Consider the following 24,034-nt stretch of genomic DNA (forward strand, 5'->3'; position numbering starts at 1 on the left):
CTGACATTTCTTGCAGTGGTTCTGCTCTCACAGTTACACTGATGCACAGGCACAAACTCACAGATACACAGATCTACACTGCCTTTCTCTAATAAAATGCTCAGAGTCCTACAGCATACAGCTACTGTTACACACACACACATGGACCTCCGCCTAGCCAAGAGAAACTTACGTCTTCCCAAAACTCAATTAAAGAAGATGAGGATGAGGAATAAGAGTCCTGTTGTACCACAGAATGAAGCAAGGAAACAACCAAAAAGATTAAACAAAAAATAAAGATCTTGGAAAATTCATGTGAACAAAACAAAAACATAAAAGCATGAAGAAGGAGCAGAGATATTATTTCATGAAATGCAGATTTTCAAGTTGTTCATGATCCTAGATTTGAAATTCCAGACAGATATATGGTTGCTCAGATTAGCTATATTTAAATGAGCCTCTTGTCTTGAATGCTTACATCAAACTGGTCGAGCGCTGAGGTGGGGGCGTTGAGAAAAGCCAAGAAGGAATTCTGGGAATCTTGGTGCTTGACACCTACAGACACAGAACAAATAACACAATCGTGGTTAAGTATTAAAACATCAAAGGGTGACTTAAACAAAATGAGTCACAGGACTGTTTCTAAGAAGTGGGGGGGAGTTTCATATGACCTCAGTAACAATACATTTTCACGTACATAGCACAGGATTTGATTTCTCAAATATGGCTGCTGACGCAAAACCTTCTAATTTGGGTCCCTGGTTGCGGTTATCCCTCTTTTACAGATAATCTCACACCAAAAGTGGTTCAGTGTCCATTCAACTGCCAGCACATGATGTATAGAGAGAAATTGTAGATTTAAATAATTGTATCATCCTATATATTTTCAAAAGAAAGAGAACTTCAAATACAAGTTTGCAAAGACCACTGTGTTTGTGAAATTAATTAATAACAATAGCAAAAATGCCTTTTGGTCTGCATCAATTTACCAGTAGAGATTATAAATATATATATGTAAAAAAGGGCTGTCAATCCATTACAATATTTAATCGCGATTAACCTCATGATTGTCCATAGTTAATCCTGATTAATCACAAATGAATCACACATTTTTCATCTGTTCAAAATGTACCTTAAAGGAAGATTTGTCAAGTATTTAATACTCTTATCAACATGGGAGTGGGCAAATATGCTTGCTCTATGCAAATGTATGTATATATTTATTATTGGAAATCAATTAACAACACAAAACAATGACAGATATTGTCCAGAAACCCTCACAGGTACTGCATTTAGCATAAAACAATATGCTCCAATCATAAAATGGCAAACTGCAGCCCAACAGGCAACAACAGCTGTCAGTGTGTCAGTGTGCTGACTTGACTATGACTTGCCCCAAACTGCATGTGATTATCATAAAGTGGGCATGTCTGTAAAGGGGAGACTCGTGGGTACCCATAGAACCCATTTATATTCACTGATCTGGAGGTCAGAGGTCAAGGGACCCCTTTGAGAATGGCCTTGCCGTTTTTTTCTTGCCAAAATTTAGCGCAAGTTTGGAGCGTTATTTATCCTCCTTCATGACAAGCTAGTATGACATGGTTGGTACCGATGGATTCCTTGGGTTAATCTAGTTTCATACAATACCAGTATCTTCACTCTAGCTCTAAAACTGAGCCTGCTGCAAACGAGGAACTGCAAGTTGCGTTAATGCGTTAAAGAAATTAGTTGCATTAAAAGGAGTTTGTGTTAACGTGTTATTATGGCGTTAACTTTGACAGCCCTAATGTAAACACTGATGTCCTTCAGGACAACTATTGCCACAAAATTCATTGTGCATTTTGGTGACTGACAAGAAAACAAGTGAGGTCGTTTGATACAGTATATCTTCAGTCGTACCCCTTCGTAGTCGCAGCTCCTCTGTCTCTTTCTTCAGCCTGTCAATCTCGGCCAGGAGATCCTGGTTTTTACTTTCCACATCCTGGAGTTTACTGGTGGATCAGAGACAATAATGCATCACGTATTAACCAGGAAAGATTTCTTTCGGGAAATATCTGAAAACGAACAACAAATCTAACGGTTGTCGGTGAAAGAGTGAAAAGTGAACTCATTCAGTTGTTGTTATAAAGTATCCATACCATTCTGTGGACATGTTGTTGGCCTTGACCTTGTTCAGTTCATCCTGGATGCTCTGCTTGGCTCTGATCTCAGCGTCTAAGGCCGACTGCAGCTCCAGACGGGCCGACATGTCCAGCTTGGCAAAGCGCCGCATCTTCCACGGCATGTCCTTAAACGGAGAGGAAAAAAGATAGCGAATGAAAAACAGTGGAAGGAAATGGAAGGAGAAATGAGAGATAGGCACACAAAGGGAAGAGAGTGAACTATCAGGCTACTGATCTATTACTAATATTACTAGAATTTAGACTGGTTTGTCAATATAACACAGATCCAAAATGTAAAAGAATGCCAAATAAGACTTCATCTTACTTAACATTCATCATCATCTCAGAAAAATAAAACATATGGATGCAATTTCCCAGTACATAATTAGACTGCATCTCAATAATACAGAGGATTTTAATTTGACTCAACAGCATCTAGAGTAGTTTGACACTGTGTGTGTGTGTGTGTGTGTGTGTGTGTGTGTGTGTGTGTGTGTGTGTGTGTGCGTGTGCGTGTGCGTGTGCGCGTGCGCGTGCGTGTGTGTGCGTGTGTGTGTATTTCACCGTGGCTCTCGCTCCCAGGCTGGTGTTTCTCAGTCCCTCCAGCTCTTCTGTCATCTTAGTGGCCAGAGCCTGCAGGTAGCCCCGAGCATCCTTCTCATCACTCACCCTGCAGCAAACACACAAATGCACACATATTTACATTACTATACATCAGGGCTGGGCAGTATATCCATATTATATCGACATTGTGATATGAAACTAGACATCGTCTCAGATTTTGGATATCATGATATAAAGTGTTGTCTTTTCCTGGTTTTAAAAGCTGTATTACAGTAAAGTGATGTCATTTTCTGAACTTACCAGACTGTTCTAGCTCCATTATTTACCTTCTTTACCCACTTAGTCATTATATCCACATTACTGATGATTATTTATCAGTAATAACTATGAAACTTGGAAAGGGGGCTGAATAACGCTCCAAACTTCAACTCAATTTTGGCGAGGAAAAACTGTCCTGGCCATTTTCAAAGGGGTCCCTTGACCTCTGACCTCCAGATATGTGAATGTAAATGGGTTCTATGGGACACCACCATTTAACTACACACACACTCACAGAAACAGATATGGACACATGTACAGGTTGTAGGCAGCTCTGGACACATCACTAATCCTCAACACTCAGGCAGAATAAACACCGCCAGCGTTAAAAGCATAAACTCTAATATAACGTTCACATGTACACACTTAAGTTGTACACAATTCTCATATTCAAACCTCAGAACAAAAACAATAACGATAAGAGGACTATATAATATTTCATCCACTTCGTGACCCTGTTTCCCAGTTCATGAACTGTAGTAGCACAGCATCTCCACCAGGGGGCAACATCAATCACTAAATTCCTCTAAAAATGCATTCCAGACTCAACATTTGTATGTGCATGTTTGGAATGTGAGTGTGTGTGTGTGTTCCTGCGTCTGGATGGATGTATCGTGTGTGTGTGTGTGTGTGTGTGTGTGTGTGTGTGTGTGTGTGTGTGTGTGTGTGTGTGTGTGTGTGTGTGTGTGTGTGTGTGTGTGGTATGTGTGCTATGTGAGGACTGCAGGCTTGTCCAACAGAGGGAAGCCGAGCAGCTGGCGAGGTGTCAGCTGCAAAGGGAAGTGATCTGAGAGGAAGGGAGGGTCAAGTAGCTCTAAGATCTTCAGAGGCATGTGAGAAATGCTGCAGTTACATTGCATGGAGGAACCCAATACACTGCTAGACAACATGCCAGTGTGTGTGTGTCTGCATGCAACTCTTTCAGTTTGTGCTGTAGCATCAGTGGGAAAGTAAATGTCTCAGCAAGTATTGAGGACATTTGAGAAAGTTCCTGCGTGCATGTGTGTGTGTTTAGCCGCGTTTCCACCAAAAGTTCCCCGGATTTTTAGTCTCTGGAACTACTTTTCAAGGAACTAAAAGGTTCCTTCAGCCCACTGTTGTCTGTGTTTCCACCGCGGTCTAAAGACCTGCAAAGATTAGGCAAATTAGTCCGCTGAAAAAGCCTTATGTTGCTATGAAAAAGCAACATGACATGGGACGAGGGCTGCCGGTGGTCACAGCGGTAAACACACTCTGCAGCCTGCAGCTCAGTGTGCCCGCCTGTTTCATCTCAAAAGCACGCTGGAAATGAATAAACCTTAGAAATAAATAAAAGGTTTTGTCTCACTGCGACGATATTTACTGCTGCATATATTTACTGCTGCTCGTTGGATGTAATGAATGAAATGCAGCGGAGGAAACTGAAACTAAGAGCGTCTGTCTCCACAGTAAACAATCTGTAGAGTGATTGATGGTTAGCGAAAGCCATCCCTGCAAACTCCACCTCCAAAGTTCCTGTACTTTCAGAAAGTACTACCCCCGACCAGTTCTTTTTTGGGGGTAAAAAGGCCCCATAAAATGTCCACAGAACTTAATTCAGACCCTGGTCCCTGCAGTCAAAACGCAAGGAGTTCCTCAAAAGTAGGGATGTTCATTTTGAAAAATTTTCTTAACCAATAACCAACCCTCGTGAACCGATTATTAACCGTTAACCGACAAGATTTGTGCCTCACATGCAGCGGTGCGCCAGCTGCAGTGTATGAGGACAACAGACAACTGAGTCCTCAGTTCACCCGTACGGGAGCGTTAACTTAGCAGGCAGCCACTTTCCCAGTAAAAGTCTCCACCGCACATTCAGTTTAATTTAGCAGGTTGTCAGCTGTGTGTCTGCCCGGCGTAACGACACTCTGTCTGTCTGGATTAACGATAGCGATTGTCCTACAAACAGTGTGTGTGTTTGTGCTACGTTAGCAGCTGCTAGCGTTGCCGGTGGCTCCGTGTCACTGTAGCCACACACACATACGCTCTAGAGGGGCGTAACTTCAGCGAGTTTCTGACTGACTGTGTTGTTGGTGGCGTTCTAGCTGTGAACGTAGATGTAGCAGACAGTGTGTGTACGGTTTATTTGTCGGTGAATAAATGCTACGAGGCTACAACTCCTCCGCTCAAGCGAGCCATAGACCGGAGCCAACTTCCTGTATCTGTAACGCGGGCTACAGTCGGTTAAAATGCTTAATGTCGGTTAACGGTTAATTATTAACATCCCTACTCAAAAGGTTCTTAGCTCCGAGGGAAAGTTCCTGCGGTTGAAACAGGGCTTTTGTGTGTGTGTGTGTGTGTGTGTGTGTGTGTGTGTGCGTGTGAGCGTGTCTCACCATTGGATAATTTCCGTGATCTGGGCCTCCCAGTGAGCCACACTCTCCTTTTTGTCAGCCAGCTCCCTCATCTCATCCTCCAGCTGCCTGTTGGAGTCGCTCACCTTCTCAAACATGCTGGTCAGCTGAGGGGGAACACACACAAGCAAAGAAAACAGATCATATTAAACATCATTCTAAAAAGCGTAATGTTGTAAAGCTGTCGTGAGGAAGTATGACACCTGGTAAATGGATTCATATGTATATATAGACACCATGGCATTACATTACAAAACTGTACTACTGTGTAATGAGTCTAACAGGTGACGTCGCTGCGTCACTACAAGCAAAGGTGCTCAGCCTTGAACGTGATGACTGGTCCAATATGGAAAATTAATCATTGTATTGTTGAAGGTTATGACAGTCTTTTATGATTTAACTCCCAGATGCTCAACCACGCTTGACTACAGCACTGCTAAGGAGGTGTGCGGACTTATTCACACACACACACACACACACACACACACACACACACACACACACACAGGGTGATTGATTAAAAAACCTTTCCTGAATCCTTTAATATCGGAGGTGTGTGAAGATGTAACCACGGTGACATCATTACAAGTCTCAAACTGCCCCATTGTTTGCTTAAATGCCTACTTTGTGGGCACATTTTTGTGGTGTATTGCGACTGTAAAGACTGTGATGTAATGTGCAAGCTAAAACACTCATTTAATATTGTTTTGCAATTCCTTTCCAATGAGCCGAAGCTGGTCGCCAACAAATGTTTGGAATATCTGTGAGGACAGTCAAGGTCATTAAATAATGTTGTTGGGAATGGCTTCCAGCCGCTGAGATAAACACAGACAAAGTAAGTTCAAGTACTGGAACTCTTCTGGTGCTAAATGACATACTGCATGCTTCAGTCTGTAATGGGCTCCCAGTGATGAAATCATTCCATATATGAAGTGTAACAGCAGTCCGGGGTTGCTAATATGAACACAGACACCGCGCCTCATCAAAAACACATTGCATTACATGGTTTGAAATATATAAAATCACTCAAGGTGGATTTGATTTAGGATGGTGGATCTTGTCCACCCGTTGACTGAACCACTGGCGTATTCTTATTTATAAGGCTATTCTTGGTCTGCTTCCATCTTACCTACGGACCTACTGTATGGGAAGTTACCGTCTTCTCTCCCAGGACTAAATCCTATTACCTGTCCCCAAAGTACGTGCTGAACTGGGAAAAAGGGAATACCAGTATGCTGCTCCCTCTTCTTGGAATCAGTTACAAAAGGACCTGAATCTTGGAGAGCTGGTCTCACTGAATATCTTTAAAGTGCTTCTAAAGGTCTTGGAAACAAGCATATCTGGCTGTAGATGTTTTGAATGCTGATGAATATTTTTTTCAATACCGTATGATTCTGTAATTTGCTGTTTGTCTCCGTTTTAAATGTTATGTTTGTTTTATGTCTGCAACCGTGTAGCTGTGCTGCTGCCTATCTTGGCCAGGACACTCTTGAAAAAGATTTTTAATCTCAATGAATCTTTAAATAATAATAATGATTAAATAAAAATAAATAAATAAAAAAAATTAGAAATATTACACATTTAGTCAGGGGATCATGTTTCAAAATGATGCTTTCATGCCCAGATGTGACGTAGCGGTTACAACACCACACAGACGTCTGCACAGGTTTGGGAAATGATCATCAGACACCAGGAAATCCCAGGAAATCATGGCTGGAGCTGTTAATCCAGCAAGCTACATGAGGACAACAAAAAATAGAACAAAAGAAAGACGCAATTTGTACGAACAAAGTGGCAGGTCAGTCATATGAGTCGTGTACAGAGAGTCTGCCTTGCTTCACCGGTGGAAACACATTTTTTTAATATTTTTATTTTTGTTTGTAGCTTATTTTGTATATTGTATATTGGTAGAATTTCATTTTTTATTCTTATTTTATTCTAACGTTTTTATATATTCTTTTGTTATTATATTGTTTGACTTGCACCAACATAACCAAAGCAAATTCCTAGTGTATACCTTTTACACCTGGCAATAAACACAATTCTGATTCTGATTCTGATTCTTTGACTTGTAATGCATTATACATTTGGAGTTTAAAGATGTAACTGCCATCACCTATAATAAAAATAAATTTATAAAATAGACTGTATATAAAGATGGACGACATGATAGCTCCCCAAAAGTGAAGCCAAAACATCTGGATCGCCCCCTGGTGGCTGGCTGCAGTATAGCTCATAGATCCTCCCCCCTCCATGTTAGAGGATCGGACATGGGCCAAACTAAAAAGCCAAAGTAAAAAACCTCAACATGGCAGATCCCGTATCTGGGATATTTGGGCTTCAAATTTGTGCATTTGGAGGAAATGGAGACGTGTTGTCCATCTATACATACAGTATATGGGTAACAACAACAAGATTTGTAATATTTTACCGGCATGTTTGTGGAGTTAAAAGGGTTTGGTGAATCTGAATTGAAATACTTATACGAGCCTTACAGAAAAAAAAGAGAATGAGAAAAATCTTGCAAGAATCTGAAACTTCATTTCTAAACACGCAGTAAAAGTTTCTCATGTCTGGCTGAACTGCAATAACACAGCCTGTCTTTCTGCATTATTACCCCACACTCATCACCAACTTGAGCTCGTCAACAGTGAACATTTCTCTCTCCTTTACTGAAAACACACAAAAAGACATTAGAATTGAAGACGGAGTGGCCTGATTTTGCTACTAAGCAAACAGTGTTGAACTCCAGTGCCTCCTTTGAAAGATAAGCCTAGTCAAACAATAATATTTTCACACACTCCAAATGTATTGGAGAACTGTTTTGTGCAAAGAAGCTAATCATACAGACAGATTTAATCTGTATTAATCTGAGTCCTTTAGCTTTTATAAATATCATTTTTCAGAATGTTAAATAACAGAATAATACATTAAATAACTAGTAGAGTGACGTGCTATCATTCCACATCCATATTCTCTCCATTTCATCAAGATACTTTCCATTTTATCAGTTGCAGACTTTAAAAACAACACATTGACATTTGATTCCATATGTCAAAATGCCTCCCACTTCTAGGACATTGTTTAAATTGGGAGGCTTTTTTTTTTTTAACTTCCAAGAGCTATTTCCAAAGTCAACAGAGCGTAATCCAGAGAGTCATTCCATCTGACTGTGTAGGAGGCTACGGGGTGTTTTTACGGGGGGATATTGAACAGTGATTTCTTTGGCGTAGCTGGGAGAGAGGGGGTGGAAGGAGGAATGTGATGAAAGGGTTTGGGCTGGCCTGAGTGAGGTTACCTGGGGTTAGGGAATTGTGTTTTGCATGTGCATGTATGTGTGTTTTAGAGAGATAAACAGATCACTAAACGGCTGAGAAAGCAAGACAGAAAAATACAAACATTGAGAAAGAGCAAGAGAAACCAGACTTATTTATGACGTGTGTGTGTTTTTTAGAGTGATTTGAGAACACGTTTCTTACCTTATCCAGTTCACTGGACAGCTTCTTGTTTTCCTCGGTAAGCAGGACTCTCTCCCTCTCGTACTTCTGCTTGTTCTCCGTCTCAAACTCTTCCCGCTCGCTTTGGCTAGAGAAAACACACGAGCATGGATTGTTAAACATGTGAGTGGGGCTGTGTATTGGCAAGAATCTGGCGATACGATACGTATCATGATACGGGGGTAATGATTCAATATATTGCAATACTGTATGCAAGACGATATATTCAGATTTTTAAAATCTAATTTTAGGAAAACTGCCATAGCACAAAGAACACACCACCATCTGAGTAAAAAAAAGTCACCATGTGAAATGGCTACTATGGGAACTAACATCATCACACATGAATACAGTTGGGCTCATTGGATCCACAAGAGTCTCAGCTTTACAGTGATACCCAATTTATGGAATTCCAAGACTGTTTAGGGACCCCAGTATGCAGGAATATTCAAACACACCATTATTGAATTATTTATTTAAATTTAAATACTGCATGTATATAACTGCATGTGATTATCATAAAGTGGGCATGTCTGTAAAGGGGAGACTCGTGGGTACCCAAAGAACACATTGTCATTCACATATCTGTGAAATATCCTTAGAAAATGGCCATTTTCCTCGTCAAAATTCAAACTTAAATTAAACTTTGTAGCCTTATTTAACCTCGGTTGATACCAAACCCGCTACAACCTCCAAAAGATAAAACCGTGTCCGGGTCCGCCGGCGGGCTGTCGGATTTCTAAGAGGTTAATTAAAAATCAATACAGTGTTTTGGAGAATATATACAGTATCGCAAAACATAATATCACGATACTTGTGTATCAATATTTTCTTACATCCCTACCTGTGACATTTTTATAAACTTACATTTATTCAAAAACCATAATTCATAGCTACAAATCCAATCTTTACTCTTGACTTTGTCATTTTAACATGAATACTAACTCAATCTTTCAAAAATGGGAATTTATTCAGAGATTTTGGTTTTGTGGAATGATTTTTCTGCCTTCCAGCCTCCTAAACTAATCCTAAACATATCAAAAATACAATGAAATGTTCACCAATCTCTCAGCCAACCTCCCACAGAACGCCTCATCTATTCTCCTCCCTTTGTTCGTGTGGGCCTCAAGTTCCACTCCACACATTTCCTCAAATCCTAAATCAAAGGCTTGGTACTAAGACCAGGTACACATTATTCAGCCCAAACACATTAATGCAGTTAGAATCTGATACAGCGGCGTGTTTAAAAATGAATTAGCAAGCAGTGAGAATAATATGTCAGTAACACCAGGCGGGGAAGTTAGGCTACAGGGTACAAAAACAAAGCTCTGAGGTTTTATCCTCAAAAAGAAGATTTGATTAAAATGTGATTAAACCAGCAGTTCTCAAGGTGGGATCAGGTGCCCCCGAGAACCTACCAGGGGGTCTGCCGCAGAAAAATAGGCTGTTTCTTTTCATTTCTTGGTATTTAATATCTGAGTTGGCACATTTTGACAGAATATTTTTTCCTACTAATTCAACCATTTTCATCCTTACTTTTCTATTAAAAACTACAGTATAGTGAGTTTTACAATAAGTGAGTTTTATAAGTTGCCACGTTGTTCCAATTCAGAAATATACCCTTGATTAAAGGGATAGTTGTGGTGTTTTGAAGTGGGGTTGTATGAGGTATTATCCATAGTCAGTGTATTACCTACAGTAGATGATGGTCAGCACGCCCCCTGTTTAGAGAAACAGACAGGAGTACCGACACCGGAGCAAAGAAATGTACTACTGTAGATGGGGACGGTAGAAAAACGTATTTTAGACACCTAAAGGAAAGACTCACCTAAAAACAATCAATATCAGTTTAAGTGTAGGCTATGTTTAGAATATTTCCACCGCACCATCTTGCTGTCAGACAGCCCTTTTCTTCTCCTTTTCCAACAGGGAACTGAATTGACAGTGAAACTTATCTATGCTCTCTTCAAAGCCACCAGACTCCGTTGACAAAAACAGTATAGATAGTTCAGAAAATATTCTAAATATAGCGTACACTTAAAATGATATCGATTGTTTTAGGTGGACCTTTCTTTAAGGGCCGTTCACATGTAGCGTCTAAAAACACGTGGAAAACGCCAGCCGGGCCGCTTTCATCCTTCTATCCAAGGTGCTTCGGAGGTTGGGCTCCTGTTGTGCCTACCGTTACTAAGCAACCAAAACCTGCGCGCTGCGATGACGATGAGTGCAGGCGTAGCGCACCGTGAAAAATAGCCGCTTGGGAAGGCTTGGGAAGGCTTGTGCGTCGCGACGGCGTCGCTCCTGTGTTTGACAACAGTGGATTTGAGCATGCAAAAGACGCGGTATGTGTACGGTCCCTTAGGTGGCTAAAATAGGTTTTGCTGCTGCCGCCCCCGTCCACAGCAGTACATTGCTTTGCCTCCATGCAGTAACGCCTGTCTGTTTCTCCAAACTGGGGGCATGCCGACCGTCATCTACTGTAGATAATAGACTGACTAATAATGGATAAGTACCTCACACAAACCCACTTCAAATAATCCTAAGTATTCCTTTAAGGGGACATAAATGAGTAAAATAACAATTTATCATCTCAACAGCACAGCACTGTTACTGCCTCGCTCGGATATTTGCTTTCAATTTTATGGCTCAAGAATGTGACCAACTGAGGTAAACATCAACAACTCCCATGCAAGCCTTAAAAAGAGTAGAACTACTTTAAAAGGAATGTCAATAAGATCCTTTATGTCAGCAACCATTTCACAAGTAAACAAGTTCTCTGAAACATCTTTGGAATGAAACTCTTGATCTTCATACGTCTCCTGTGAAATGGGGATGAGAATACCTGGGAACCCCTGGAAGGAGGTTACCTGCATGAGGTTATTCTCTGTGCTGGGTTAGGGGCAACATTAAACTATTAAATAAACATGTAAGAATATTATAGATTAACTATTCAAAGGAAACAGCACTTCCCAGTTACTACACATTTATACCAGACAGGGACTTGAGCTATTTTTAATAGAACTGTAATTACCTCATGCAATCGTCACTGGAAAGGACAACGAAGAAAACAAAAATAATGTCATGGATATTGGACTCCACTACACCACAAATGTAAAAAAGCATTGCCTTGATCATTGTTATAAAACACTGTAACTTCAGCACTATAACCAGCCCACATTTCAATCCGATTTCCCACTCGGATGAATAAAAGGAAGCGTACCTCTCACGGCGAGTCTTGTCCAGCTTGTCTTTGAGCATCAGGATCTCTTTCTGCAGGGCGAGGTGTTGGCTCTCGGCATCCCGGAGCTCCTTGCGCAGGGCCTTCAGCTCAGTACTGTGCTGCGCTTCTCTGCGCGCCAACTCCTCCTCGTACAGGAGCGTTTTCTTCTCCAGGTCGCCCCGCAGGCGTCCCACCTCCTGGGTCTGGTCTGCTGAGGCCGGGGCGGCGGAGGAGCCGGCCTGCTTTAACTGGACGGTGGGAGGAAAGTGGGGATGGTGAGGTTGAGATGATGATTAGTAAAGTGTGGAGAAAGGAGTGTGACGGGGACAAATGAGACTCTTTGTGAACTATAAGTCTTAAAGAGGACCTATTACGCTTATTTCCAGGGTTTCTACTAGAACAGGTTTACATGCTTTAATGTTCAAAAATGCTGTATCTTTTCTCTGATTGGTCAGCTGGCCTGCTCTGTTGTGATTGGTCAACCGAACCAAACTCTTCGGACTCCACACCAGCTCTGCTCTGCTCTAAAGGCCCCGACACACCAAGCCAACAGTCGGCCATTGGGAGAAGTTTGGGGCCTTTGGTGAGCGTCCGTCGGTCTAGTTTTTTTCGGTGTATCCCGCACTGTCGGCTCTAGTCTGCCCGTGTCGGAGTTTTTTAGGCCGATTCAGCGCCCGTCAGTGAGAGAAATTACTCTGATTGGCGGTTCAGCTTAAGCGAATCAGTGCACGAGAAGAGAAACGGAAGTGAGGAAAGCAAGCCAGCGAGTAAAGTCATCTCATCTGATCACACGGATATTTTCACAACGACATGGCCATCTGGAATGAAACTAAGTGGTGAGTTAGAGTGGTGTGAAAATGGTCAGTAAACGCCTCTTTGTTTCATGTACGTATCATAACAACAGCTTGTATATCCGTAGTCCTCCGACTTCCGGTTTCCCTTTTTGAATGACAAATACAGACTATCGCCACCTGCTGGTGTGGAGAGTTATTTCCTCTCATGCAGGCGCAGAACGTACGTGGTAATTGGCCGTTGGCTGTAGTCTTTGCGTTGTGTTCAAGTGCAACTTTTTGGCCGAGACAAAGGCGACGTGAGGCGACTCAACTGGTGGCCTCTGTCGGCGCTAGTTCTTTGATGTCGGCTTGGTGTGTGTGGGCCTTAACTAGCTTTGTTTGAAGGCGTGCCAAACTAGCCGCTAGGCAGGTATTATGCAAATGTGTTACTTGGTGACATCACCATGTTAAGGAAGAAAAGGCGTGACTTGAATCAAGGCGTTTCAGGAGCAGTGTTTCTGTGGGGGAGAGTAACTCCCTTTGGCGTGTACTTTGTAACATTGCAGACTTTTTACAGGCACAAAAAACTATACAACACACTGAAGGAAAGGGAATAGGTCCTCTTTTAAGGATGTGCAGAGACTTTGTGGATGAACTGGTTAATGTCGAGCTGTGTTTATTTGCACACTTACCTTAAGCCCTTCCAACTCCTCCTCCAGCTGTCGGCTATACTGCTCGTTACGCTCTCTCTGCTTCCTCTCTTTCTGAGCCTCCGCTGACCGCTCCTCCGACTGCGCCTCCATCTGATGCACATGTAAACTCCGGTGATCGGATGCAAGCATACATCATACACCATTTCCCATTTTACTGCCTCTGCAACATTGTTTCTAATCTACTGTAGAACATGAGTACACGGACGGAAATAGAGGTTTGAACTGTGCACCAACCAGTGAACGGAGACACAACAGGGTGTGCTAGCAACCACAGGGAGACTACTCTACCTCCTTCTTGGACCTCTCGGCCTTTCGCACCTCGAGGCGGAGAGCCTCCACCTTCTGACTCTGGCTCTCCATCTCCTCCTCCTTGTCGCGCAACTGGCGACCCAGACGCTGCTTCATCGACCTTGGGGAAGAGTTCAGTCAAAGGTGAGCAATAAGGCAAAACAATGAAATGGATCTTGAGCAAATATACTGTATGACCACTTATGATTACAATTTGGGCATTAAACAACTAAGAAGTGTAGGAGTCTTGGGTTTTGAGAAATGTTCTGTGTGATCCTACCTGAGTTCTGTGAGTCTCTCGTTGAGCTCAGAAAACTCCTGCATGGCCAGCTTTCTCTGGCTGTGAGCTTCCTTCAGCTCTTTGGACTGAGACTTCAGCTTCTCATTGGCCTCCAGAAGATCCTGGCCAGAAAAGGGAGAATGGAGATAAACATTGAGATACTTACAGTGACCTGTAGGGAAATTCATCTCAATAGAATTTAAGTTCATTTGACTTTTTTTAATCAAAGTTGAGCAATCTGCTTTTCTTATTTGAACAATGATCTTGTGTTTGAAGGAACAACTATAATACAGGTCTTAGGCCTTGTCCACACATACACAGGTATTATTAGGCCTGTTTCCACGCAGGAACATTCCCCCAGAACTAAGAACCTTTCGAGGAACTTGTTGCGTTTGGACTGTAGGGATCAGGGTCTAAATTAAGTTCCGTGGACATTTAAGAGGCCATTTTACCCCCAAAAAAGGCTCTGGTCAGGGGATAGTACTTCCTGAAAGTAACAGAACTTTCGGGTTGGATTTTTCTCATGGATGACCGTCGCCGATTGGTAAAACACACACACACACACAGCGCCGCAGCTTCAACTGTTAACAAGGAAGTACGCTAGTATCGATTTAGGACCATTTTAGGACGAGGGGAGAGCATTTCTCTTAGTTTGATAACATTGAAAGTAAAGTTAGGCTCTGCTGTCGACCTCCCGACTCATTCAAAAAATAAAGAGAGAAAAGAGAGAGAGATAGAGATGGCAAGGAGGTAGAAGGAAGTTACCGCTTTTATTGTTGTAGTCCGAGTAACATGACATCATATCGGTTCCGTATCCCTCAAAAACCAAAACAAATTAGCCGAAATGACAAAGCAGAAAATGGTGGATGGCTAAAGCTGCCTGCTAACTCTGTTACGGACAGGAAACGTTATCGTATTGCGGTAACGTGCGGTCAAGCCGGCCGTCACTCTCATCTCCGTGGTCGCACACAGCATATAAATTCAGATACAGAAAATACAAAATACATTCACAGACAGAACTGCCATCCATTAATCCATTACTGTTTCTACCTTGTGCATGTCCTCCCTGTCCTGTGCAACGCTCTTCATCTGCTTCTCCAGAGTCTTGACGTGTTTCGATGTGTCTTCCAGGTCCCTGCGGGCCAACGACACGTCCTCCAGCTGCTTCTCAAGCTGGCCTGAGTCTGACACACGCACATACACAAAGGTTTAAAGTTAAATTAAATGGTGCTTAAACTTGTGATAGTATTTGACTGTGGCTGTGTTAGTTTGTTTCAAAGTTTTACAATACAAGAAGTTCTGTTCAGAGTTTGCCCAATTTTAAAATTTGGCTGTTAAAGGGACTATTGGTAACTTTGTACGCGCATAAATGTAGCGGGTCGTCACACATGCGCGCTCACATATGCGCGTTCGCGTGTGGCCGCTGCCTCTCCAACTCTGCCTGCCTGCCTTCACTCAGAGAGCGCGCGCGTTCTCAGCTCGCGCCACCTCTAGACGTGAACGCGCGCTCACTCCTCACTGCAGAAGAGTTAGTTTAGCTCTGAGAATATCTAGTGAATGCACAGTGGACGTTTGTGCAGAAAAAAAATGCTGCAGCTCCTCCAGACCAACAGAGGTTTCCCGTGTCTTGTGAAGTGACGGAAATCCTTAGCTAGTAACGTTACCCTCTCGTTACCGACCGGGTGCCGGTGTCTCCTCTGCTCTCTCCGGCTGCGGGAGGAGAGAGCAGGGAGACACGCTGTAGAGCGCCGCTGCTTCAGCCTGCACTTAGGCAGGAAAAGCCAACACTAGGATCAGATCTAAATCATGTTCATGGAGAGACCTTCGTCTGGTCAGCTAACATTACTGCCAAGCAGCTGAAATATAGAGTGATGTTGTGCTTTTAGCTGACTTGTGTCGCCTCACTGTTTTGAGTGATGCTCGTTCAGGTATATTGAGAGCGAGCAAGCGCGAGCCCGACGCTGACTTTCGTTGATTTCACGGCCACAGGTGTCGCTGTTAAGAAGCATTTCTGAAAGTTACAAATAGTCCCTTTAAGTCAGTAAAAATGTAGCCGGTAAATATAAAATCCTGACCGGCGATCTGCTTCTTGAGGATGTCGATCTCGCTCTTCAGACTCCTGATCTCCACCTCCTTGTTGGCGCTCGGAGGGCCCTCGCCTGTTGGGTGCTGCAGGGCCTGCACCGTCTGAGTCGACTCTGCAAAGGGTCAAACAAGAGGCATCAGTTAGGTGTTTTGTTATGCTTTTTAAAAAACTGAAATGTGATGAGATGTTGTCATGCATTCTAGTTAGACCACTGAACATACAGTACGAGTGTCTGTGTGCATGTCAGGGTAAATGTATGTGTGTGTGTGTGTTTTGGTAATCTGAACTCTTTATGCATACCTTTTTAAACAACTGTACAAAGAATGCACTGATGTGTCTCCTCTCTCTCAGACTCAAATTGCAAAGACTGGTGCTGTATTCGAAACCGCCTACTGCATACTACCGAGGAACGCAGTATGCAGTATAGAGTGCATACTGCGTTCCTCAGTAGTATGCAGTATGAAACTGTTAGTGATTTATATTGCAGTGTGCTCGGCCAGGCTTTCGCCTTTAAACCAGCTCTTAAAGCACTGGACAAAAAAACTAACTAATACAATTTATTGAGCTTTGAAATTTGACTTTACTTTTTTACTACATAAGATACTGCAGGTTTAGCTCCACCACCCCTTAAACAACTTCTTTTACACATTTATTAAACAAGTTAACCGCTCATGGTGAAGCAAGACAAACAGGATGATCAACGAGGGGAGACGCTAAATATGAAATATTGCTTGACAACATTTATTCAAACTGCTTTTTCAGATACAGCAACAAAACAGAGGACTGATCTCCCTCCAGATATTAGAGGAATGTTAAAAAGGGTCATGTTGTATCAGCAGGTATCTCTCTGCCCCGTCAGAGGCTGCTCTTTCCCTCGCCACCCTGCTGCTCTTTAGCCGGTCTGTGAGCTCTCTAGCGAGCTACACCCACGGGCGATTGTGGAGCTTTTCGACTCCAAAAAGTCAGATAATCACAGGATACCGATCATTTTATGATGGACATTAGTGTTGCGATATTCAAACAAACCATCCGTCAAAGGGGAAATAAAAGCCTTTCTTCTATATTTTAAATCTACACAGCGGATTTCTAGCCTCAAAAGTTCTCAGAAGTAAATTTAGTGATGAAATGGCTACGGAAAATGTAAAAAAAATGTGCTGTTTTTGGTTGCTGTTGTTGTGAACATAGATCTGTAGGCGAGGTAGACTGGTCCGATGCAGATGGAGATTTTTTCCAAATCAGTATGACATCCGTTTTTTTTGGCGTACTGTAGATTTGCTTTTGTTTGCATACTGCATACTACACTTTGTCCAAATGAGTACGTACTGCTAGTGTAGCATGCGGTTTCAAATACAGCCAAACTCTTTCTCGTCAGCATTACCTTGCAGTTTGCGGCACAGCTCTACTTTCTCCTGCTCCAGGCGGCGGATCCTCCTCTCGTAGGCCTCTGTGGCCAAGCTGTCCTCCAGGCTGCGCTGGACATCCAGGTCCAACTGGTCCCGGCCTGCCTCACCTGGAACTCCCGCCAGCTGTCGCAGGCAAGCCCGGTCAGATAGGGAACTACAAGGGGGGAGGAGGAGGACGGGAAAAGGTAGTGAAGAGAAAGGTGTAGGAGAATCGGGGATAAACAGAGTGAGGGGAAAAATGGGCATAATGGTGTTAAAACAGTGTAAGATGTATTTAATGTGTTTAACGTGTTTAGTTAAGGTAGGGAACGAGGCCAGAAGGAAATGACAGGATAGGGGGAAACAGGAAAGAGACGTGGACGACCGAGATAGAGATGAGTTGAAAGATGAGAGGATGTTGAGTCATGGAAGGAGGGAGGGGGGGAGGGTGGAGAAGGAATGAAAGCGACATAAAGGCAGATGGGGAGTGTGTGAGAGACAGAGTGGGGGGGGAAGAGGAGAGAAAGAAAGAGTGGAAAAGGCCATTATAACTGAGCCTCGAAGAGATAAGAAGGTTAAGTGGTGGGTTTGTTGCTTTCTCACGGGAAGCCTTCAGTGTGAAGATCTACAGCAAGTCATGAACATCACCTTATTAGGGAGGGAAGCTGATACAACACTCAGTTTGCCTCTGTAGATGGATGCATGCTATGCAGTGAGAAGGCTTGTCTGGGAAAGCTGTCCATTTAGAATGACATATTATGCTAGATTGGGACAAGGTGCCACACCTCTCTCTTTATTTCAGCATTCGACAGCGATCTTAATTTTGCCGACCTGAAAAAAAACACTGGAGGAAAATGGTGCCTCTGCTTCATTTCATCTGTCCACTAAAGACCCACTCATCACAATCATAACAATGAAGTGGGAGGAAAGACTTTCCAAGAAAAGACACAAGTCTAAATTTAGGCAGTGGTACAAAAATAATCTTTAACAATAATCTATTTGTATTTGTGTTTCCCGAGGAAGCACTTACCATTTACTGGTGTAGGTGAAGCCCACAAAGGGCAGGTGGTGGCCAGAGAAGGCAGTGTGAGAGGGAGGGGGCATGGTCTCCTGAAAGATTATTGGAAAAACATTACAGAAGTCAGATTTTCACATCTATTATATTCGATTATCAAAAAAATATATGAATACCACCCTCTTACCGAGTTCTTCAGGCAGTCGTCATCCACGTCGAAGTTGGAGGTGTCTGTAGGACTGCTGACCTCTGGGATGTACGGGGCCTCACATGTAAGGATGTTTTCCCATTCGATGCCTGAACACAAGATAGGTTACAGGATGATCCATGATTCTTTTATTAATAAGCAGAAAATAGTGGCACACATCTATGAAAATCTATGTACCTGAACTGCCAATTATTGATACTGTATTTATTGATTAACTATTTTATCTCCTGTTAAAAAGGCCCTTTAGCCCTGGAACTTTTCAATATAGAGAACGCCAAATTAGAATAACCCATAATCAACGATAAACTATCCACGAGTAGGGCTGTGTATTGGAAGAATCTGGGGATACGATACATCCTGGTACAAGGGTAACGATTCAATATATTGCGATACTGTAAGCAAGGCGATATATTTATATATTTTATATATGATATATTTTAGGAAAACTGTCATAGTATAAAAGATACACCAAAAATACATCATATTTTAGAATAGGCAAAAACACATTTATACTGCATGCAAAAAAACTGCCCCAAACTACATGGTGGGGAGTAAAGGGGAGACTCGTGGGTACCCATAGAACCCATTTTCATTCATATATGTGGAGGTCAGAGGTCAAGGGACCCCTTTGAAAATGGTCATGCCAGTTTTTCCTTGACAAAATGTAGCTTAAACTAGGACGTTCCTGAGCCTCCTTTCTGACAATCTAGCATGTAGCAGTAGTAGTAGTAGACATGTAGCATCTAGACGTGGTTGGGCTCAACGGATTCTTTAGGTTTTCTAGTTTAAGATGATGTCAACATCGTTCACTCTAGCTACAACCTCTGAAAGATCAAACAGCCACAGATTTTTAAGAGGTTAATTAAAAATGGACACAATGTTTTGGAGAATTGATACAGTATTGCACAACACATGTCACAATACCCATGTGTATCTAGATTTTCTTACACTCCTACCCACAAGATACAATTATATGTCAACTGTTAATAGAGAGTATAGCGTACTATACAACTTCTAGAAAGGATACTAGGAGAAAGTCTAATTTGTTTACTTTGATTACTGAATTTGTATGAAAAAAAAATGGTTTAAATGGTCGGAGTACCAAATCAGGCTGACGCACACGTGTAGATGAAAATACACGTGAGATATACTGTATATTTATATTGGATACAGAAGCAACATTCAAATCACGGCAGACATGGTGACATCAGTAACATTACACTACCAATGAAGAAGGGGTGGTGCTTGAAGTCCTCGATGCCGTTCTGGCCCAATCGGTGCTCTCGACTGCAAATGAGCCTGCGGATCAGATCCTTTGCGTCCTCCGTCACGTCTGTTATCTGCTGTGGGAACTGGAACCGCTCCTGTGCAACATGTGATGGTATGCATTAGGGGGAACAGAGATTTGACGTTGTCTTTTTTTAGCCTTCACATCCTCTATACAGTGTGCCTCTATCCATGCATCGTCACCGGCACATTTGCTACTTCCACTTTGTTTCTACTTATGCCAATATGTCCTGTCTTTCACAACTCTTTTACTACAGCATTGATATTTCTTTGTAATGTAATGACATGTAATATACTAGGACTGTACTAAATAGTTTGAAGCTTCATTCATAACATTGACATTCTAAATCAACATTCATTTTTTTTGCATGCCTTTTCATTCAGTTTAAACCCGGTATTGCTGCACATTTGCAGATAAAGGGGTCAGGGGTATGCAACCTGCGGCTCTGGAGCCACATGCGGCTCTTTAGCTCCTCTCCAGTGGCTCCCTGTGGATTTTTAAAAATGGAAATGAATAACTGTTTTTTGTTTACATTTTCATTTTATTTATCATTGTTGTAGGTCTATAGTACGACGGTATTAGTATTAGGGCTACATTGAGGAAAATAAATAAATCTCAGATTTCGAAAATAAAGTCATAATATTATGAGAATAAAGTCATAGGTTTACGAGGAAAAAAGTCGTAATATTATGAGAATAAAGTCATATTATAAAGTAGTAATTTTACGTGTTATTTTCTTTTTTTTCTCGTAAAGTTATGACTTTATTCTCGTAATATTGCGACTTTCTTTCACCTAAAGTTATGACTTTATTCTCGTAATATTACGACTTTTTTTTCTCGTTAAGTTATGACTTTATTCTTGTAATATTGCGAATTTTTTTCTGGTAAAGTTATGACTTTATTCTTGTAATATTACAACTTTTTTTCTCGTTAAGTTAGGACGTTATTCTCGTAATATTACTATTTTTTTCTCGTAAAGTTATGGCTCTATTCTTGTAATATTACTATTTTTTTTTTTCCATAAAGTTGTGACTTTTTTCTAGAAATCTCAGATTTTTTTCCACCCAATGTGGCCCTAATACTCCATAGTACATTTGCACTTTGCTGACCTCTGGGTTACACTAATCAGTGTTTTCCATATATTCGTTCTGCAGTGGTGCACCACACTGCCTCCACACACACACACACACACACACACACACACACACACACACACACACACACACACACACACACACACACACACACACACACACACACACACACACACACACACACACACACACACACACACACACACACACACACACACACACACACACACACACACACACACACACACACACACACACACACACACACACACACACACACACACACACACACAGAGCGGAGGAGAGGAGAGATCAGTGAAGTGAAGATAATGTTGGTACTGATTCTAAACAGGCTCGGTAGTGAATAGTATTACAATGTTTGGAGGGGTTACATTCCAGTGGTGGCTGCGTGGGATTGTTTCTGACTCATGTGATCCAAAACATTTCCAATAACTCTAGAGAGATGTAAAGTCCCAAAGTCAACATTGATTGAAAAAGAGAGAAGTAATTATTTCCAAAATTCACACCATGTTTTTACTGTATCTAACGTCATATTCTGCTCTATATTTGTTGGCGTTCAGCCTTTAAAAAACAACATTATCACTGCGGTCAAACAAATGTTTGCTCTCCAGCTGACGAGTTATATTCATTAAAGAAAGCTGATCTCATAAAAAAAAGACTAACTCATTTACGCCGATGAATCACTTTATTTAAATTGAGATTTTGTTTGTGAGATTTATTTATTTTTTTAGCGTGATTTATTGCTGGGCGACATGGAGAAAATCAGATATCACAATATTTTTGACCAAATACCTCGATATCGATATTGTGATGATGTTGTGATGATATTGTGATGATGTTGTGATGATGTTGTGATGATGTTGTGATGATGTTGTGATGATATTGTAGGGTTGACCATTGGTGCTTTTACAAAATATTTACACAATCAGATTTTTGATAAATACTCACCAGTAATGTGGATATAATAACTAAGTGGGTAAAGGCAAATAATAGAACAGCTAATCTGATATGTTCAGAAAATAACATCACTTTACTGTAATGCAGCCTTTAAAACCAGGAAAAGAAAAAACACTTATGCCATATTGTAATATTCAAAAGCTAAGCCGATATCTAGTCTCATATCACGATATCAATATTATATCTACATATTGTCCAGCCCTAGCGTGATGACGTCATAAACTCTGATGACAGACATTCGAAGCTTCATTCGAAACACACTCAATAGAAGCTAAGAATGTGAAACAAATGATTCAGTACAGCCCTGTTATTTACAGATAGAGAGAAGCAGCTTCAGACTCTATAAGCTCACCTTGTGGTTCATGATCTTCCCATAGGTTTCCACCAGGGACTCTGCATAGAAAGGAGTCTCGCCGTACAGCATTTCATACATGCAGACGCCCAGGGACCACCAGTCACACTCAGGTCCGTACTTGCCTTTCCCATCCTCCATGGCCTGGAGGATTTCTGGGGAGATGTAGTCTGGCGTCCCCACCGCCACGGAGGACTGGACCTAGCAGAGGGACAAAACTAAAGTTAGGCGCTGATCTTAAAAAATCCTAAAAATAACACATATGAGACAAAATCTGACAGACAAAGAAGCAGAGAGGTTCAGCTGATGATGATGATGATGAGTTACAGGCTGAAGTCTTGGAAGCATGCGTGATGAATACCACCACTCCGGCAACAGCAAACAACCAAACAAAGAGCATATTGAACTTTCAGACCCCCACTTCAGGATGAATTCCCTCGTCTACAGTTTTTTTGGAGTTCTGTTTTAACTTTATGAAAGCAATTTTGAGAATGCACGCTAAATGTTGAATCCTGAATTAAAGCAGCAGTAGGCAGAATGTTTTTGGCATCATTGGGCAAAAATTCCATAATAACCTTTCAGCATATTGTGAAGCAAGTGTTCTGAGAGAAACCTAGACTTCTGCTGCTCCTCTTGTCTGTTTTCAGACTGTAGAACATCTAGCCCGTGACGGGAGACTTTGACCAATCACAGGTCATTTCAGAGAGAGCATTTCTATTGGCTACGGTCAAACTAGGGAGCGCTGATCAAATATGAATCAATATTCTGTTACTGTAATGCCCCAAGACGTTTTTGAAAACATTTTATGTGAGAAATAGTCATTAGAGTAACAGAACATTCATATTTGATCAGCGCTGCCTAGTTTGACCGTTTGATCGGAGTTTGCGAGTTGATTGACAGCTGCTCAGAGGTGGCAAGGTTCCGGCTCAGCTCTGATTGGTTGCTTTCCTTCGGTCTGTGAAATATTGCAGATACCATTAGGACCACCGAAGAACACAGAAGCACATGATTTTTTTCAGATTACCTGTCTCATGCACTACTGTCAGGTTATATATATATATATATATATATATATATATATATATATATATATAAAAATAAATAAATAAAATAACGTTTTTTAATCACATTTGCTCCAACTTGCCTACTTCAGTTTTAAAACCAAAGCTGTTTCATGATGTAAAAAATTTAAATGATTAAGTGCCAAAAGTTCCACAGTGGAAGAGAAAAAGCAGATGTTGGCATCATCTCTTTATTATTCAGGAAGTGTCTTTAGTACCGACGAAACACCAAAGAAATGCACTCTTATCATGATTCAAAGCTTCAATCTAGACGTGTTAGTCTAAAAGGAAGTGTCCAACGAGCCCTTCATTTATTTTCTCAAATGCTCATATAACCCCATCACTATATTAACATTGGAGGAACATACTCAGGGACTTCTTTGATCATCTATTTCATCCTGTCG

At 41.7% G+C, this 24,034-nt stretch overlaps 1 protein-coding gene across 5 annotated transcripts in view; it reads right to left on the bottom strand.

Annotated features, from left to right (window-relative positions):
* The window catches only part of cdc42bpab (CDC42 binding protein kinase alpha (DMPK-like) b), a 119,807-nt gene that overhangs the window by 21,911 nt on the left and 73,862 nt on the right, over positions 1-24,034 (bottom strand). For all 5 annotated transcript variants that reach the window (XM_074615478.1, XM_074615476.1, XM_074615475.1 and 2 more), the window contains exons 7-23: positions 22,570-22,770; positions 20,083-20,221; positions 18,837-18,946; positions 18,665-18,744; positions 17,631-17,809; positions 16,242-16,364; positions 15,217-15,350; positions 14,167-14,288; positions 13,887-14,007; positions 13,578-13,688; positions 12,113-12,360; positions 8,875-8,980; positions 5,378-5,502; positions 2,706-2,811; positions 2,118-2,266; positions 1,879-1,970; positions 458-534 (exon numbers count right to left, since the gene is read on the bottom strand). In XM_074615478.1, the coding sequence (XP_074471579.1) occupies positions 458-534; positions 1,879-1,970; positions 2,118-2,266; positions 2,706-2,811; positions 5,378-5,502; positions 8,875-8,980; positions 12,113-12,360; positions 13,578-13,688; positions 13,887-14,007; positions 14,167-14,288; positions 15,217-15,350; positions 16,242-16,364; positions 17,631-17,809; positions 18,665-18,744; positions 18,837-18,946; positions 20,083-20,221; positions 22,570-22,770 (2,223 nt within the window). The remainder of the gene's footprint in view (positions 1-457; positions 535-1,878; positions 1,971-2,117; positions 2,267-2,705; positions 2,812-5,377; positions 5,503-8,874; positions 8,981-12,112; positions 12,361-13,577; positions 13,689-13,886; positions 14,008-14,166; positions 14,289-15,216; positions 15,351-16,241; positions 16,365-17,630; positions 17,810-18,664; positions 18,745-18,836; positions 18,947-20,082; positions 20,222-22,569; positions 22,771-24,034) is intronic.

This window comes from Sebastes fasciatus, chromosome 18 (genome assembly GCF_043250625.1).
Source record: "Sebastes fasciatus isolate fSebFas1 chromosome 18, fSebFas1.pri, whole genome shotgun sequence".
NCBI classification, from domain to species: Eukaryota; Metazoa; Chordata; class Actinopteri; order Perciformes; family Sebastidae; genus Sebastes; species Sebastes fasciatus.